The sequence below is a fragment of the Indicator indicator genome, chromosome 5 (assembly GCF_027791375.1).
Source record: "Indicator indicator isolate 239-I01 chromosome 5, UM_Iind_1.1, whole genome shotgun sequence".
Classification (NCBI taxonomy): domain Eukaryota; kingdom Metazoa; phylum Chordata; class Aves; order Piciformes; family Indicatoridae; genus Indicator; species Indicator indicator.
In genome coordinates this window covers 14,958,492-14,978,546 of record NC_072014.1, presented here as the reverse complement: position 1 = coordinate 14,978,546, position 20,055 = coordinate 14,958,492, and the positions used below count along the sequence as shown (strand labels likewise).

The window sequence follows — 20,055 nt, the reverse complement described above, 5'->3', positions numbered from 1 at the left end:
TTTGCACAGGACTTTAATCTAAAGCCCATTAAAATCAACCAGACTTCAAAGGAATTTGAATCAAAGACCTAGTAAGCAACTGTCATTTCTTCAGAGTCCTACGCCCATTAAGTAAAATGACCCTATCTATCTTCATAACTATTTGGCATCATAGGAATAATGTTTTCACCACAGAATAAATAGATTCTGCTTTCAGCTTGGAAGTGTAAGCTTTGGACTGAGGTTGAATTTTAGTGTGTATCCTGATCTGTTCTATTTGTGCATATGTTTTTTGTAAGAAAAAAAAAATCCTTCTCGCTTTTTCCTTTATTCCTCCATTTTTCTTGTTCCTACATTCTGAGTCTCTGTCAACGGATTGAACCCCACATTTCAATCTGGTCAAAGGGTACAAACAACACTGAGGAAGACTTCAAAACATTACTCCACCTCACAGCAGTGATGGAGGCAAAGGAAGCAAATGCAAAGGTTATCTGAGCAGATGTCCTGACTTTCAGGTGTGGAATATGGTCTTCAACACAAGCTTGTTTATCTAATTCCTCCCAAACTGAGCTGCTTCTAATGCTGTAAACTGGACTTCCTTCAGCTCTTCTGGAACTCACTGTAGATTGGGTATCTGCATGGAGGGAAATACTGACCTTTTTCAGGTTCAGGCTGTTGAGCAGATTATAGTGTGTGGCAAGAAAATGGAGTCTGGTGTCATTTATTAAGAAGAACATACTCTTCTTTTGCATGCAGCCTGGTTTTGTGAGAACACACTTTTGAGTTAAGCCCTTACTCCTTTACACTGAGTTAGTTCTGCTGCCTGTTTCCTTGATGGCAGTCTTGGCAGTAATGGAAGAGGACTGCTTTGCTGAGAAAGATTTACAGAAGTACCATCATTACAATTAGTGTCCACTGCACGCGTACACAAAAAAACTGAATTACTGGACTCTGTTCACCCCAAATCCATGCAGTTTTCTGCATTAAATCACCATGGGATAGCTTTAATCCAAGAGAGAAGTTGAGTGAAACAATTTCTTTCAGTAGAACTGTGCTGTATGTCTAAGTGTAGTCTATTAAGGAAGAAATTAAACTGTTTACCCTTGATACATGAGCTAAGCAAAAAATTTAAACATTTTAGATAGTAACAAGCCCACTGGTTTGAATATGTAATAAAAACAGTGTTTATGACAGTATAAAGTTGATAGTATGTGGCCAGACACTGATCTGGTTCAATTCAAAGTGGTTTACATGAGACTGATGTCCCCATCTTTTCCTTTTACAGGAACGTTGGTTCTTTCTTTCATGTCCTCCTTTTGGCTAGGCCAATGACAGAATCACAGTTAAGAAGACAAAGAAATGCTCCACAAAGACATAAACACAGGAAAGAAGAAAGCAAGGACTGAGCTTGTTTTACCAATGTTCTCCTGGTTTTCCCATCCCTATGATTTTCATAAGCTAATCTTTACTAGTTGCCATGGACCTTGCAGAGTAACACTTTCTCTGATGACTAACAACTTTGTCACATATTTTCAAGAATTTGAAGGTGACATGTAGAATAATCCTTGTACCTCTTAGAAGAAGCCATGTGACTATTTGTATATGTTTCTGGTGGGCAAGAGAGATTTGAGAATCATAAAAAAGTAGGACTATTTAAAGTGAAGTTAATGATTCAACAAGGGCAGGCTCCCTCCCAGGATAAGTCTGGTTATATATTGTAAATGCATAAATGAAGTGTTTGGTCCAGATCTATCCTCCTCTCTAGTCCTGCACTGTTGTGGCTGGGTCCTTTGCACAAAGATGCAGATTTTTCTTGGGATCATCTTTTCTCTGGGGATGTTAATTCCTGGAAAACTCAGCTTGAAATTGCCATATGACAGGTGAGTGTGAACAGGGTATCATGAAGAACTGTGCATGCAGTGAAATTCCCAGGAACTGTGTAAAAATAATAGTAATGTAAGCAGTGCAGACTAGGGGTCATCCTGCTGGAAAGCAGCCCCATGGAGAAATACTTCAGAGTCCTAGCGGACAGCAAGTTATCCATGGGACAGCAATGTGCCCTTGTGACCAAGAGAGCCAAAGGCATCCTGGGGTGCATGAAAAAAAGTGAGTCTGGCAGGTCTAGAGAGGTTCTCCTCTCCATCTACTGTGCCCTGGGAAAACCACACCTTGAATATTGTGTCCAGTTTTGGGCTCCCCTGTTCAAGAGAGAGTCCAATGGAGAGCTATAAGGATTACTGGGGGACTTGAATATCTCTCCTATGAAGAAAGACTGAGAGAGCTGGGCCGGTTTAGTCTTGAGAAGAGAAGGCTGAGAGGGGATCTCACTCATGTCTATAAGTATCTGGGGGGTGGGTGTCAAAATGAAGGTGATGGTCTCTTTTTGCTGGTGCCCAGTAACAGGGTACAAGATAGAACACATGAAGTTCCACCCAACATGAGGAGACTCTTTACAGTGAGGGTGAGAGAACACTGGAAGAGGCTGCCCAGAGAGCTTGTGCAGTCTCCGTCTCTGGTGACTTTCAAAATCTACCTGGATGAATTCCTTTGTGGCCTGCCCTAGGTGATCCTGTTTTGGCAGGGGAGTTGGACTCAATGATGTCTAGACGTCCCTTCCAACACCTAACGTTCTGTGGTTCTATGATTTTGTGATTCTGTAACATTTATGAACTGAAAATCTGGAGAAAGGATTACTAAGATACAAGCTTTATAAGATTTTGAAAGAAACTATAAAGATGGGAAATGAAGAAAGAGTGAACCAAATCCAAGCCAACAAAGATATGGCTGCAGCCGTAGGAGACAATGTACCTCAGGATGCTTTGCTTCCATTAGCTGAAATGCGTTTGGCTTAGCTTAGTCTCTTTCATAATGAATTTTGAAATCAGATGCTGTAGGAATAAAGTGCCTTTTCTGAGTATAAAGTGTATGTGTGTGTATGACTGGGCAAAATTACCCAGTAATAAAAGACAGCTGAGGTTTTATGGAAAAGGTAGTGTCTCAAAAGAAGCTCAGATACAGAACCCCTGTAGGAAATATGAAACATTAACAAACAAACAAACAAAATGCTAATGGAACTGGTTCAGACAATCTTCACCTCAAGGTGTTCAGAGAATTAGATTATCACACTTTTTATTACTGATTAATGTTTTTGAAAAGCATGAAATGTCTATTTTTTATGCCTTTTCCATTTTCCCTTCTGCTTCATAAGAAAATGAGTGATATAAAACAATGCTCTTTGCCTATCTAAACTATTTGGTTTCATTTACCCTCAATTTCACAAGGAATGATAGGTCACTCTCCCTTTACAGCAGCTGGTATTTGCTGGAGGGGCAAAAATATAATGTGGAGAGAGGCCAGCTATCCACATATAACTTTGCACATGGAATTTTCTAAAGTAAGAAAAAAGTAGCTGAGTGCTGAATGCCTGTAGACTAATTATATATACCCAGAATACAGTTTCAAAAAGGAGATAAAACCAAGTCATACCTGCTACAAGTAAGTTCCTTCATAGTATACCTATTCAATACCTCTCCTGGCAAAGCTCTTGGCAGAACATACAGAATCACTAGTTCTCTCTTTAGAATGTGTTTTTTTTGCCTTGGATAATATTTAGTCTTCAGATGGAGCCAGAGCCTATCAGTTTCACTGATGAGAATTCAACAGACCCTTGGTAATGCAGTCTTCATTTTTGTTTCTTATTGCTGTCCAGGTCTTAACCTATTGAATACTTGCATGGAGTTTAAAAACACACTCAATCAAATGGTCAGTGTGACACTGGGTGGGCAGTACCTGCACAAAGATAAAATGACTAAAAAAGCCCATTTTTATTGCCATTTGCTCTGCAGTATATGAGCATCCAAGGAAACAGAGCTTGTGCTGAGAACAGTTTTTTAATTTGGTAAGAAAGCTTAACTGTAGCATTAAAAAACAAACTGTTGTTCTCACGTGGTCACATAGCCTGACTTTGTACTTCTCCACTGAGAATCATAGTCCATAATCATAAACGAGTGTGTGCTTTCTAATCTTAGTTTACTATTAAAAATCATTTCTCTCCACACTGGCTATTGTAAAAGGTTTATCAGTAAATAAGAGCTGGCCATCTGGCAGCAATCTGACTGTCTGGCATTTCTTTCATTTGGTGTAATTAAGACATAATGTCAATGAGGATAGAAAGATATTACAGGATATTGTTCCCCTTCCTGATAGACAAAGAGCAAAGCGAGCCTAGGCATTTAGAGAGAATAAACTCTGAACTGCAGCTGAGATGTTTATTCTCCTAGGAAAGATGTTTATCCTGTATCTACAAGATTTATTACAAAGCTATCATGACTATCATACCAAATCATTAGCAAGGCAAATGTAATAATTTTGTCCCATAGATGAGGGTCCAATAGTCTAACTGCGTCACCTGAACCAGTAGTAAACAGTCTGTTTTAACTATCAGGTTCTATGTTTCTGTCAGCAAAGGTGATATTTTTAAAAGAGACGTAAAAAACCCAAATCCCCATATTTTTCCATGGATAATGTGACTGAATAGTGAATTCTATTTGCATGTATATTAAGCTGATAATTGCACATTTGGAAGCACAAATGATAGCAGTTGCAGTTCAGATGATGAGAACATAGTATATTGGTGACCATAATGACCATGGCTTTAATAAAAAACCATGCAAAGCTTTGGCAACAAGAATTTCTGTTACAAAAGCTTTAAAATGCAAAATGTTCCTTTTTTTTTTTTTTGTCTTTGTTCTGTAAAGGGTCCAAGGCCCACTGAAGTCACTGAAGGCGACTGTGAAGCAGTAGGCTAGAAATTTGAGTAATAATACACAGTTTTGGAGACTGCACTATTAGCTATTTGTAGAATAAATCAACTGTTCTCATGACAAGTAGCTTGTGAACATATCAGCAATTGGCTGATAGCAAAAGGCTCTCAGCAATATTCATTTATCATGGCTATCTAATGTTTTTGCATGCTGAAATAGATCAACAAAGACTCAAGTTTATCTGGAATAATTCCTGAAAAGGAGAAAGAAAAAAGAAAAGAAAAGAAAAGAAAAGAAAAGAAAAGAAAAGAAAAGAAAAGAAAAGAAAAGAAAAGAAAAGAAAAGAAAAGAAAAGAAAAGAAAAGAAAAGAAAAGAAAAGAAAAGAAAAAAGAAAAGGACATCTTATATAAATAAATGGTTTGTTATATATTACTACTTATCTTGGTTTGGTCTTGGTCCTGCAAAGACCAGGGCTCATGTGAGCAGTTGGCTTCAGTGAAGCTGATATGATTTAAAAAAAAAAATTGCCAGTGGCAAGGGAGCAGAGTCATACTAATGCTCTAGCAACAGAAAACTCACATCACCTAGTTCTATTTGTAGCTAAAACATTCCAGAAATTCACCACTCGTATTCACCAGATACTTTTTTTTTGGAACGGCACTTGATTACATGTTCTGTCTTTCTTCTACATAAGAAAATATTTTCTTTTGGGTTATGAATTCACAGATACTTTAACAGACATTGAAACTGATCTTGTTCCTCTGCTCAATTTCTAGGCATCAGGTCTTACATATTGTTCCAGAAACATTTCAACAAGTCCAGCATCTTCAGCATCTCTGCAGCACTTTACTGGTAAGAATAACCAAGTGTGCCCAAAAAAAACAGAGTGGGTCTTGGTCTGTTGAACAGATGAGCATGTAAATGTGGGCAGGAATGAAGGTTAAAATAAACTTGAAAGAGCTTTACCTAACTTCTTTTTTCCTTAGTGCAGGGTGGAATTGCCATTCCACTACCCAAAGGAATTTATGGGAAGAATCTAGTTTCTTTGCATGACTCGCTAAAGGTGCTGCTCCTTATCAGTCATGCCTGAGCCAATGCAAACTTTAAGCCTATGCTGCATGCTCTATGAACAGATGGCTACAGAACAGTTAGGAGGAGAATTTGAAGGAAAATTTCTTCTATTTACTGATATACATCTACTCTGTCTTAAATATTTTTTCTCATTCTGAAAACAGAGCTTGATTTGTACATTCCTTCTCTGCACAGCTGGATTTGTGGAAACCCTTGCTGCCTCAAGATATCTGTGTTGGAGAAGACCTACATATAAGGGTCTCAGCCCCTCTGGTGAAGGAGGTGAAAGACAGCTTAGATCGGCATATGGTCTCCTACAAGTAAACCCTCCAATTTCCTAACAATCTTCCTTGCTGTCACAAAAGGACCTGGCCTTTTTAAATGAACAGTCAGCAAGTTCTGATGATAGGACCCAACCTTTGCTCCAAGTGCCTCCAATTTACCTTGACCTACCCAATGCACAGATGCTATATATCCCTTTGGGTTTTAAAAGCACATTCCTCTATGCTCTGTTTATCCACCTTCCAAGTAGCCTGGACTGTAAATTTGGAGCTGAGATGTGTGCCTTATCTATCTTGTTTCCTGCTGTTGCTGTCTCAGTGACAGAGGATGGCACTCAGATGTATGACTGTTATTTTGTCTGCAGTCAGGAAGCCAAACTTGGTACAACCACCACTTACAGAAGCATGCTTTCCTCTTGGAAAGCATGGGTACTCGAACACAGGGTCCTCCTTCTTTTCAGAGAATCCAAGCATTTAGTTGGTATTACTGCAGAGAAGAAGTTTGTAGCTCTCATTTTCCCTTTTCCATCTTTTTCTGTTCCTCTGGTTTGCAGAAGAACCCTTTCAAAGTCTATATTTAGCCAGGTTCTTCCAAGTTGCAGGTTCCTACTCCTGTCTCACACACACAAACCTCTGGTGAGAATTTCCCAAGACCAGACAGACAGCAACATTGCAGCCTGGATCCTTTATCCCAGGACCCCACAGCACACAGTTGGGAGCCACAGGATGCAAATGGCCTAAGATCACACCTACCCAGCCACACTTCTTCACTAGCTGCCACACTTCTACTTCCAACCAGAAGATCTAATCCAGATACAAAGTTTGCTTATAAAGCCAAATGGGATTAAATAAGATCTATTCCTCACACAGTCCCATTCTCACTTGGAATTCACTTTTCCAGATAACCAGTAGCTAGCTCTATTTCAAATAAGCAATCTTAGAATCACAGAATCAATGAATCATAGAATCTACCCAGTTTCAAAAGACCTCCAATATCATCCAGTCCAACCTATCACCCAACCCTATCCAATCAACTAGACCATGGCACTAAGTGCCTCATCCAGTCTTCTCTTGAACATCTCCAGGGATGGCAATCCCACCACCTCCCTGGGCAGCACATTCTAATGGGCAATCACTCTCTCTGTGAAGAACTTCCTCCTCATATCTAGCCTATACCTCCCCTGGCACAATTTGAGACTGTGTCTCCTCATTCTGCTGCTGGTTGCCTGAGACAAGAGACCAACCCCTACCTGGCTACAACCTCCCTTCAGGTAGTTGTAGACAGCAATGAGGTCACCCCTGATCCTCTTCTTCTCCAGGCTAAACAACCCCAGCTCCCTCCCTAGGGCTTGTGTTCCAGGCCCCTCACCAGGTTCATCGCCCTTCTCTGGACACGTCCCAGTACCTCAACATCTTTCTTGAATTGAGGGGTCCAGAACTGGACACAGTATGCAAAGTGTGGGCTGACCAGTGCTGAGTACAGGGGAAGAATAACCTCCTTTGTCCTGCTGGCTACAAAGCTGGTCATTCAAAGCTGTTGACAAATGTCCTATAGGCTTACACTGACATTTACTTATTACTAATCAGAGATAAGTTAAAGGAGGACCAGTGCCACTTCAAAGATGTTTAGAGTTAAAGCTGATCTTGACATCCTGCATCTCGCCTGACAAATTCTTTTTAGTAAGTGTGATGCCCTGACAACCAGAGTAGGAGAGAGGTGAGGTGGAAGCCAGTACAAATGATCTAGCGTCAGGTTTAGGTATTCAGGACATAGGTAACATTCCAGAAGATATTTAACCTCTTATTTATGTCAAGACTCTTCAATTTCTAATGGTTTCAGGTGATTATAGTGGAAATGGAAACATTAAACTGAAGTTAGGAGCTTAATTTTATTTTTTTTCCCCTTGGACTGGGGCCAAAGCTGTATCCACCTTGTGTGGGGTTCCTGAAAGAAAGAGGTGAAGAATTTAAAAGTCAAGCTGAAATTTTGGCTTTATATTTCAAAGGGGTTGGAAGGAGTATGGCAATGTTAAAGCTCTTAGATTCAAAGCAAGAACCACCTTCTAGAAGGCAGTTGACATGCAAGGAAGGTAACATGACAGTGAGGTATATAATGATAGAGATAGAAATGACAAATCATAATCAGAACATCAATATTCTGACTGTGTCAGACTCTGGGATTTCAGTTCTCCAGGTATTTTCTGTGTGTGATTTCAGTTCATGGGAATTTGCACTGCCTGAATTTTCGTTTGAAGTTCCTATGTGAATAAACATCAAAGCTCAGACTGAAAGTCAGATGTGTCTACTCTTAAAAGCTTCTTATGTGTAGTTTCCAGAATTGCCAATCAGTGCCACTGTTAGCAGAATAGCCTGTTAGTACTTACAGTGTTGGAAATCAATCCTGTTTAAGCTACGTTTCCAATTGTTTTACTGCAAGCCTTTAGGAGTACAGATTTGTAACAGTGTTGCAAGGGGCTGAGTGCAGTGAGAAAGCACAGACCCAAAGCCCTCTGAAGCCAATGAAAAGATTCCATTGACCATGGAATAATACCTGTGATACACTTATTTCTGAACTAATCTGTAGCTAGAATGCAAGCAGAGTTTTGCCCAGAAGCAGAAGAGGTGAAGAAAAGATATCACTTTTGTTTGTTTGTTTACTTGTATGTTTCTTTGATTGTTTTTTATAGAATTGTCAATGTTAGGGAAAAAAATCTGGTAAATTAATTAACTTATTGTTAAAATCTAGTGAAAATCTCAGTACTTTGAAGTTTTGCAGTAATTGTTAGTGATTGCTTTCTCTTCTATCTCCTCTTTCCCCTTCCCTAGAGTCTTAATTCCTAATGTGCAGGAACTTGTGGATCAGAGCATGCCAAGGGAAAGGAGCAGCCATAGGCAGGTTCCAGAAGGTTATGTCTACACTGAATATCATCCAATGGAAGAGGTAAAGAGGAATGCAAGCTGCTGCTCTTTTGCAAATGACACAGTTCAACACTATGCTTGCAGAAAGCTCAGCTGAAGTCAGTGGAGCTCTTTCTGGCTTGTTTTCTTTGTAGAATCAATCCTTACTCTTTGACTAGAATCTTGATCTGGTTGAAGTGAACATGAATTTGCCATTGATTTTGATTAAATCCTCAGTTCGTCCATGACCAAAACCTAAATATTCTGTGTGAAGTAGCCATCTGTTTTGCAAATGATATGGTGGGGTTCAGTTGGTTGGTTTGCTACCTTTCTGCCCTGTAATGCCTGGTCATTATCTCTAGTATTTATTCACTTAAGTCATAGCGTATTTGATACTGAACCAAATGTGAAGTGCAATGTAATACAGTTTTGAAGATTAGGTGGTATGACTCCGTATTTGGTGAAATCAATATGCTGAATAGGATGGGCTTGTTGAATGAGGTCCAGGATAGAGCACCAGTGTTGTATTGCTGTGATATTATCTTTTATCACTTAGTGAGATATAACCACGCCTTTGTTCAAAGGCAAGTGAAAGGCTTTCCATGAGTCTCAGTGATATACAGATTGAAATAAGCTCTGAGGAAAACGTTGCTTGTCTAAGGAAAAGAATACGCTTTAATCCAGAAATGGAGATGAGAAAGAGAAGGAAACTCACCTTGGATCAACAATTCTGACTATTTCAGATTTATCAATGGATGATTCAGATTCAGAAGAGCTACAGTGAGCTGGTGACTCAGCATTACCTGGGGAAGACAGTTGAGAATCGAGAAATGTACTATCTACAGGTAAGGGAAGAATCTTCTTAAAATGAATAAAAGGTATCTTCACAAAAAAAGCATACCGGAGAAGAGAAGATTCAGATCTTTCCTAAGATAGTGCTCATCACAATACACTGAAATAACAGATCATTTTTCTTTTCTGCAGTACAGTAAGATTTGCCAGCTTTCATATACACTATCACCATAACCTTGCTATTGCTACTATGCAGTGAAAACAACAAATTTAATGGAAGTCTTGTTTAGAAATACAAATAAAATTGAAACCAGCTTGGCAACAGCAGTGTGTGAGGATAAAAAGTTTTATTTTGTTGGTTTTATTACTTTTATAGCATACAGCCTTTCTGCTCTGAGTATTCCATGATATTTTTTATTGGATGTTCTAGTAAAAACCATAGTCTTAATAATTGAGTTAGTTATTGTCTAATATGTTCCTATCACTGAGTAAAATTAAATTCCCTGCCTTTTTGTGCTTCCCCTTCTGAAAAGAGAAAATCTCAAAGTAGGAACCAGTCCTGTGAATGACTACCATAAATTAAAAAGAAATATTGTATTGACACTCCTGCACAACAGACACTTTAAAACTCTTGCCCTGCAATACTAGGGAAATGAGGTTATTAGGAAGTAGAGCTTGCCATAATGATGTCTGTAATTATAATCATCTCGGAAAGCTCAATGGCAAATCAAGGCACATCCTTTTCTTTCGTATTATGCTAGGCTATTTTATTCTAACGATCATTTTTACTCTCTTTCAGATCAGTCAGCCATCACATAAAACCAAAAAGATTGTTTGGATGGACTGTGGAATTCATGCCAGAGAATGGATCTCTCCGGCCTTCTGCCAGTGGTTTGTGAAAGAAGTGAGTCCTCACTTTTCCACTTTAAAAATTCATATCGCTTTGGATACTTTCTTCTGTATTGTGGTACCAAGAATTATGCTTTTTCCTTTAAAATATGGTTTTCAAAATTAGTACATAGTACTAATGTGGAGACTGAAATCCAAATCACAGTTTTTTGAGAAGAGATATGGGACAATATTTGTTAGTGTGTTGTTTCCTCCACTTGAACTGATTCCAAAACCACTGAACTTGATAGCAATCTCTCCGTTTTCCACAGTGGCTTTTGGATTAAGCCTCTCTGCATCACAAAGCCACAGTCCTTCTGGAATAAAGCAACCCAAAGATGTGGCACAACAATGTTCCACCTGTTATGGAGTATCTGGAGTGCAGGTATGCCATCATATGGCTTTCATACCTGCAAGACTGTATCCACATGAAGTATACTGTAATTGGCTACATTGTCACTTTGTCAATGGCAAAAAGTAGATATCTCAACATACCTGGAGATAAGTAGATTCTGTACACCATGGTGATATCCAGGAGTGAATGATTCCCTGATGATAGCTCTAAACTAGCTCTTTCCAGTGATTACCACTAGAGACTCTACTCAATCCTCTATGTTTTTTCTCTGCAGATTCTTCAAAATTACAAATCTGACCCAAAGATAAGTAGATTTCTGCAGAATTTGGACCTCTATGTCTTGCCAGTCCTCAATATTGATGGCTACATGTATTCCTGGGAAAAAGTAAGTAACCATAATCCAGGAACTAGATTAGATTAGGAACTAGGTTAGATGTGTGCAGCATGTTTTGTTAATTTCAGATACAATCACAGTAATTATATTTCAACAAAGAACAACAACAGAATCATTACTCACACAAATCCTCCTACAGAGGTTTTGGTTCTTCTGGTAAATCAGCAGTCGTTTGAGATTACAGGGCTAAAAATTCCTGGCCAATGTCATGAGACCTGGGAAGAAAGAAGGACAAAAGCTCAGGATCAATTGCTTTTGAGTTACTACCCTGCTAACAGCTCAAGCTTTGTTGATAGAGTTAAGCATGCCTGGATGAGTCAGTCATTCCTCACAAGAGATCTGAACCAGCAGATGGATCTAAGCACCTCTGCAGCACAAGAGGAGAACTGGTCCACATATTGGGTTATTTGATCTTGAAACTGTTCTGGGCTGAGCCTCTGGCTCAGGACAGGCTACAGAATTTAACCCAAAGGAGTGCATAAAAACACTCACATGGAACTAGAAGTTACATAGAAATAATATTTACAAAAGTAAACAAAGTACAAAAGGCATTAAGGGAAAAGGACATATACAGTCAGAATCGGGGACAGCCTAGTCCCCCCCCCCCGTAGGCCCTGTTACGCAGCAGAAAATGATTCCTGCCAGCCAGGCCTCCCTCCCACACAGCCGAGAGCGATGGCACAGCTACGAGCCAAAACGCCCAGAGCCAACAGAGAGCTGACCAGAAGGTCTGTTCCTTATACAGGACTAATGCAGAAAAGGGAATGGGAATAATGGGAATAATGCAGCCAGGGAATGTTACAACACCTGCGGCCTCCCTCTGGGGATGTTCCACCCCTTGGGGGTGTTTCACCTCTACGATCTACCAGTGAATCCTTAACTGGCAACAGAAATAGGGATGCCCCCACAATCTTCCTTTTCTCACATGGAGGATGAAGCAGAAAACGAAAGAGGCAGCTTCCCACTGTACCCTGAATGAGACTCAAACTCTGATGGGTTACTCTGAACAGCACTTTATTGTGAGGGGTTAGCAGGAACAGCAGCGTTGGGTCACCTCCTCAGAGAGTGACAAAGAATCAGACTATAACTATCTCTATATATATGATTCTATCAGAGCATACATAATCTTCGGAATTCTTAGAACTTTTGACAGAATTTCATAAACGTTCAGTCTGTTCTCATTTGTTCTTCTTTCTTGTCAGGTTTCGAAACAACTTCTTTCTTTCTTGACCTTCCAAAACTGCATACTCTTTAAGTCGAGTGAGAGCTCAATGGCCACAGACAATGGTTATTCTTCAATGTTCCACCTGCCTCATTTTTTATCTATAGTTCTGTAGTCTAACAAGTAAAATTTTTACTCTACAAAGCAAGCAAGCTCTCGGGTGACCACATGCGTTATCTTGGGTTGGGGCTATACAGAGGTCATAGGCAGCTGAAAGTACATACCTAGAAACCTTAAATCTATTCCCTTCTACAGAGGATAATGCAAAATATTGGTCTTCAGCAAGTCTCACCATACTTCCAGGCTCCTGGGCTTAGCTGAAACACCTTTTAATGCAGGACCTCAGCATGGCCCCACAGGCTTAGCCTACCACCACCTGGATCTTGCTGTCTCCCAGCTTGCTCCCTGGCAGGCTTAGGGCACGCTACACACTGCACTTGGATGTAGAAGTAATTCAGCTGGGAAGCTCATACAGGCAGTGCAGTGAGGTCTGCAGAGAACTAAGTATAGCAGTGAGTATAGTGGGGAACTACAGAGCAGCGGCAAGATTAGCTGACAAAAAAAAAGCATTCATCTTCTTGTGTCTGAAACAAGCATAAGTTCAGCTATCATCTCTTGGACACAAAAGTACCCCTCACAGTGCCAAGTATTTATAAGGAGTGTAACACTGCACGAAAGCAGTTGAGTACTACAGAAAAAGCATACCTCTGTTTTTTAAAGCTCAGGAAACTCAAGGTCGATACAGGCTTGTGGAAGATGGCAGCCTGGCTGTAGTCCGTAAAAAGTTCTATCAAGAAGCTTTTTCAGCCTTGCACATAGTTGAAAGAGTTCTACAGAATATGGAGGTCTAAAATAAAGAAGTCTTTACACCATATTATCACTAGGTCCTATGCATCACTGAGTTATTATGTAAATGAAGTTCCTTTTGTTTAGGAACGTTTGTGGAGGAAAAACCGTTCTCCACATATGAACGGTGGCACCTGCTATGGGACAGATCTGAACCGAAACTTCAATTCCTCCTGGGGCAGTAAGTTTCAAGTACTTCAGATCATAAACACAAATGTAAAGCAAGAGTAATAAATAGTCTCTGAAGGAAAATGAGGTCCTATAAGAAAGGAATACTCATCTTGTTGTTATCAAGACATATGTAAATATAAAAACCTGGTTTGTAAAAATATTAAGTCATTGACTTTCAACTGGCATTTACTTTTGTGATCAGAAAATTGCTGCTAATATAACTATACCTCTAATTTACTGCAGCAGCAAGCATCAGCTCTGGCCAGCAATGCTAGGAGTTAGTCACTTAAAAGACAGTATTTCTGTTTGTCATGTATTTCAAGGAGCCCCCAAAGCTTCCCTGGCAGGTGGAACACTGTGGTGGTGTAGATTGTTTTCATTGCTGGCAGCCTGTAAATATGTGTTAAATACTTCAGTCTTGTAGTAAATTTTAGTTGTTACCAACAGAGTAAAATGTTAAAGTCCCACTGAGCTGTCTAGTCTCCCTGCCCACATAAACACATGTCTTAACACTCTGATGTAAATTCCCCTGTTCCCTCTGAACTGGTGTTTATATGTTTCTCCTTTGATTCACTTTCTGTATTCCTCTTCAGGTGTTGGTGTTTCTCACAACTGCAGCAGTGAAGTATTCTGTGGATCTGGACCAGAATCAGAGCCTGAGACAAGAGCTGTGGCTCAGTTTATTGAACAGAAGAAGAGTGACATTTTGTGCTATTTAACAATGCACTCTTATGGACAGTACATCCTCACGCCTTATGGCTCAACAACTGAACCTCCAAGTAACAGTGAAGAACTGGTAGGGCAAAACATTAATCTTCTATGGTAGAGAATAAGTACAGGTAGTACCATATAGTACAACTCTATTTGCCCTCTTGCCTTTCCTTCAGAGGAGATAGGCTTATTTAAGGCATTCGTTCCCAGAGCTGCTGACACTCTGCACAGTATCAAAAAGCTTTATTTGCCTCAGAATTAATCTTAATCCTTCGTTTCAAGTCAGGAAAATTAAACTACTACAGACAGTGTTACTGTGATGCAAGGTAACTGGAGAAAAACACCAAATTCTTTCTGCATACAAGCATGTGCTTGCACTATAGGATGCCAGCACATCATACACACATGGTTGCCACAATTGTGTCCAGAATGGGTATTCCAAATGTGCTCACTAGGAAAATGGAAGTAAAGTAGGAACCTATTACTTTGTTACTTGTCCCCTCAATTTCTGAGTTTTCTAATACGACCTCATTAACATGAGTATCTATGAACATTCCAATATCTGGAGCAGTAGTCAAGAGCATGAAGGACTTGGCTTCAGACTTCATGTGAGTCATTGGAGAAGTAATTTAGTCTGTCCATGGTTCAGTTTCTAAAGATGGTGTGATACAGAATCTATGGCAATATAACAAGTGTAAGAGATCAATCACTGCTGCAGTCAGTATCAGTGTTAAAGAGCCTATACTCTAATTCTCAAAAATGCAGCCTGCTTCCTTTACAACAAAGCAAGTACCTTCTCTACCTAATAGCAGAGACATTTAAAAAATGTAAACGTAATTTGCATTTTAAAAAATCAAAACAGGTTTGCCCAAACATTTATAATAGGTTTCTCTAAAGTCCTGAACTAATAATATCAAGACTTAAAGGTGATCATACATAAATGTAAAACTGAAAGAGATCAAAGTTTAGGTAATTTATGTATTATGTATTATTGTTTAGGTAATAAATAATTGCCAAATGTACTGGCATTGATGACAATATTGTGTCTGTTTTGAACTTACAGATGCTTGTTGCAAAGCAAGCAGCTTCTGCCCTGGTGGGAAAGTATGGGACCAGCTATCAAGTAGGACCAACCTCTTTAATTTTATGTAAGTTTCTTTATATTCCCCTTTGATTGCTCTGTTTTGCAAAGAAGAGTGTCAATCCATGTGCCACAAGCATCAGCAGGTACTGTTCTGCTGTTTCTTCTTTGAGTAATATTTAATGGACTGGCCTGTTGGAACAACTAAGCAGCAGCACTTAAATACAAGGTAACACTGTACATTATAAAGCTGACTGCAGGAAGGAAGGAGGCATTGATTAGAAGCTTGATTAGAATTCATTGATATGAATTCCTCACAGATACATCACAAGGGACAGAAGGACATTGGTGATAGATCATCCTGGCTCTGCTGAAGTCAGCAGCAAAACTCCTATTTGTCTTCACTGTAGTCAGGCAAAAATTAAAATCCTCATCAGGTCTATAGTTACTCCATCAGAACATTATCTCATGGCAGCTTCTTACAGTTCTCTGTGAAATATGTTGGTTTCACCCTTTTCCTAATAGGCTGGATAGCCACATCACCAACACACCAGTTGATAGTCTTTTACATAGAGGACTAGAGAGCCCTAGAGACTGTCTGGTAAATACATTCTTTTCCTAATAAGCAGTAAGTTATGCTAGCCACTCAGCACAGTAAGTAGTTGGCTCCAGTACCCCTATGGTTTTGCATATTCATAGCATCTCTCTGTGCCAGCTCCTGAGTCACACAAGTCCCCTACTGCAGGAGCAATGTGGTGTAAGTATGAAGTATCTTGTCCATACCTAGGACTGCATTTTGCCAGGGTTTGTATTTATACTGCATAGGTAAGAAAAAACATGAGGAAGATGAACACTGATTTGGGGAGTAGGCAGAAAATTTCAAACATGACCAAAATTATGCTTAAAAATAAATATTCAAAGAAATTCTAGGCAGTGACAGAGTAGGAAATGAAGCACCAGAACAGAGAAATGGCCAGTCCCTCTTGTACCCCACACTAATCACAGAAAACTGTTAAAAACTTAGAAACCCTGGAACTCACCTCCTTGTCTTGTACAATACCATCTCATGGAGAGTTGGTTCACTTAGGAAAATCTGTGGAAGGCTTTTACTATAATTAAGAATTGCAGCACCTAGAAACTCTGCTCTCCACATCACAATGATATACAGATACAGTTCAGTTCAGGGATTCTGGTATAATCTTGAATTGACTACAGCAAGAAGTATTTTGAAAGACCATGCTTAACTCCTACATCTCCCCTCTGTTTTTAAATTCACAGACAGTAACTCAGGCTCCTCACGGGACTGGGCTCACACGATTGGCATTCCTTTCTCCTATACATTTGAACTGCGAGACAAGGGTACTTACGGATTTCTTCTACCTTCTAACCAGATCCAACCAACATGTGAGGAGACTATGCTGGCTGTGACAGCTATCATAGACTATGTTGACCACAAGTACTTCCCAGATGGGGCTGTGATGCTGACCTCTGGCATCAGCCTTTGCCTGAGCCTTTGCCTGAATGTTGTACTTACATGGACTGCTTCTTAAAAATGGCTTAGAGAACCCAGCAGAAGACTCCCATGCAAAGCACACTGTCCTTTTGAAAAGACAAAATTACATGAGCAGAGGAACCGAATGTCAAAAACTTCAATAAAGGCTCATACCACAAAATGCAAGCATCCACTTGTTGTTTTGATAGCTCTGTTTTAGGGAAGGAGGAAAGGATTAAGTGCTGCGTCACTTTCCCAAGTTCACTTGCTCACTTCACAAGAAGCCATGATAAATACACATTAGGAAAGAATATTGCTGCTCCCTGTTTCATGTTTTCAGGGGCTCACCTGAGCCTATAGAGCCCTTCCATCAGCCACAGTTCTGCTCTGTCACAATTCTCCCCACGTTTGACCCTGCTGATTCTTGGGTCTTGCTGGCATTAGCAGGACATCTATGAGACACAAATGTTCCCATTTCCCATTACAGACAATTGGATCGCTTCCTTGATATCCACTTCCCTTCCCTTAAGAGTGGGATTTACCAGGAAATATGGGGCCTTGAATGCTGATAGGGGAAGCTCATAATCAGTTAATCACCAACAACAGCCTGAAACAAGCTGAAGAGTGAAGCTGGTGCAAGCATCTGGGGACAGACAAGAAGTGTGGCCCTGTCACTTACATGCAGTCAGATTAGTGAAGATAGAGACTGCCCAAATTCTTCAAAAATACAAAAAGGAAAGGGAAAAGGAAGATGAGGATGAGGTGCTACTTCTACTGTACAGAGCAGAGACCAATTTCTTTGCTTCATCAACTTCACATCCTCAACACAAAATGATGTGACCAGTGGCAACAAATTCTTTCTTAAGGTCAGATTCCTCAGGGATTTCGTTACAGATGGTACATTTTAAAAATTCTGTTTGCAGAGGGGTGCCTTTCCTACCAACCACCTTAATCCTTTGGGGCTGACTCTGCAGAGGGATTGGGACCCAGCTGCATTGCTCTCCACAGCTTGTGGGAGCCTGCAGCTTACAGGAACCTGCCTGGGACCCTCATGCAAAACTGGAAGCTATGTGGAGTGCCAGAGGAAAGGTTCTCATTCAGCCCTATGAGCAAGGATCCTCCACCTGAGCCATTTGAAAGGAAACACCAAGGAAAAAGGTTCTGGATTGCTACAGCCAACACCAGAAGGTGCAGGGCACTCACCGAAATGAAGACGACCTATTTTAACATGTATTTTGTCTGCTTTTGCATACAGGAGTCCTGCATCCCAGAAATGGGTACACAAGGCTAGGCTATTACAGGTAATAGCACAGACTTTTTTTTTTTTTTTTTTTTTTTGATAGAAAATAAAGCATGCAGGGGAAAAAAAAATCAATCAAATCTCTGAATTTCTTAGCAAATTCCAATTGAAAATTGAAAGTATTCTAACCAGAGATTTTCAACAAAATATTTCCAACTTTGAGGAAGAGAATGGAGTTTCCCCCCCCCCCACCCCCAACCCCCTGCCCCTTGACTGCTTGAAGATTAGTGATGGTGAATGCAGATTAAGCACCAGAAAGCTTGCACATAAAGAAGGAGATCGAGAAGATGGAAATATTACTGCCCTCAAGTTATAAAGTACAGGTACAAGAAAACTCAGTGATTTGACTAAGATCTCATAGAAGGTTCATGGCAGAACCTGGAAAATTCTTTTGTCTAGTTCTTTTCTAGTGCTGCCAAGAGAAGGATGCATATCAGTTGACCATCATACTGTCAATAAATAAATAAATGAACAAACAAACAAATAAATAAATAAGACAAACCTTGCAGTCATTCCATATTATTTTGGCTGTAGCATTAGACAACAAATCTCAGCTCCTGTGTTCACTGTCCTCAGATTATTACCAACTGGTGTAGCTAAATCTGTCTAACTCCTGCAGGTCCCCCAGAGCATAGTACTTCCAGTCCAACCATTTACAGTATGATCTGTCTATTGCTGGGCTCTGTAGCACAAGGCGTTGCTAATTAGCACTTCTTCTCATAGGAGCACCACTCCCCAAACTTATGTTTAGTTTAGGATGTCACTTGTAAGCCTCTGTATTTGTATATTGTGTCTTTGGAACCGTAAGAAATGACAGAAGTCCATCTGGCCTGTGACTCTGAGCTATCATTAAGCAAGTAGGGTTTGACCACAAGTATTTGGTAGCCATTTGCTGGCAAGTGGCAATGAAGCTCCCCAGTGGCACCAGCAGCAGACGGCAGTGCCCGTTGGGGACTGATGCCCACATGCTCACCTCGCCAAAGCCAACCTAAGCTAGGGCTGCCACCAAGTGCTTTCCAAAACTAACCCATGACTACACTGCTACAAAACCCTGCCAGCGAGGGCTACTTTAGTGGATTCAGAGACATTGCACAGCTTAGAACCAGAGAGGAAGGGAGCTGGTTTTAATGATCTTGGATATGTTTTGATAAAATTGTTTATCACTACAAGATACAACTAAGTGTGTCCCAAAGTTAATTTGTATGAGGACTGGCTCCGTCCCCCATTATCTCCTCTTGTACTAGCCACCATCAGGCAGGGGAAGATACTCCTGCACATGGCACCTAGGAAGGGGAATGTAGGGGGATTTAGCCTCCAGCATTATCAGCACTCAAGAATCATAGAAGTGGAGAGGAAGACTTTGCCAGAAAAGAAATGAGATATTTGGCAATAATATTCTCAAAGTCTGCTATCGTCAGTACACTGATCATGCCTGGGCTTACAGCTCTGCCAGCAATGACTCACCCACTTTGTATAGTGAAACCACAAATGAAGGTGGTGTGGAAGCAGCACCTTGTCCCATTGCCGCTGCAGAACACCCACCCTGCAATGAGTTCCTACAGCCCCTTTTAGAAACTATCATTGCACAAGCAAGCCACAACCACTAAAAGGCCAAGGCTGCAGCAAATTGATCTCTACAAGCATTACACAGGCTCTATCCTCCCAAGCTGCTGACTTCTCTGTGTAGCTTTTATGCTTGTAGAAGAGTGATATGTATGGCTGACAAAAAACACTGCAGAGAGGGTGGATTTTATCAACTGTGTTTTGCAAAGGAAATTTTTAAAGAAAAGCATAATGTGGGTGTTTCTAC

General features: G+C 40.2%; 1 protein-coding gene across 1 annotated transcript; it reads left to right on the top strand.

The window, feature by feature from the left end:
- The first annotated feature begins 1,779 nt into the window (after positions 1–1,779).
- On the top strand, positions 1,780–17,003 carry CPO (carboxypeptidase O). The gene is made up of 11 exons (XM_054381198.1): positions 1,780–1,859; positions 5,520–5,595; positions 6,010–6,134; positions 8,922–9,036; positions 9,737–9,838; positions 10,585–10,689; positions 11,303–11,413; positions 13,578–13,671; positions 14,255–14,457; positions 15,436–15,520; positions 16,732–17,003. The coding sequence occupies exons 1-11, from the start codon at positions 1,780–1,782 to the stop codon at positions 17,001–17,003; spliced, it is 1,368 nt and encodes a 455-aa protein (XP_054237173.1).
- The last annotated feature ends 3,052 nt before the right edge of the window (positions 17,004–20,055 follow it).

What these genes read in the sequence shown, in the direction of transcription:
- CPO (XM_054381198.1), top strand. Translation starts at nt 1,780, where the DNA reads ATGCAGATTTTTCTTGGGATCATCTTTTCTCTGGGGATGTTAATTCCT. An exon ending in TTGAAATTGCCATATGACAG is followed by an intron (nt 1,860 to 5,519) that starts GTGAGTGTGAAC and finishes CTCAATTTCTAG; the next exon opens with GCATCAGGTCTTACATATTG. An exon ending in GCCAGTGGTTTGTGAAAGAA is followed by an intron (nt 10,690 to 11,302) that starts GTGAGTCCTCAC and finishes TTTTCTCTGCAG; the next exon opens with ATTCTTCAAAATTACAAATC.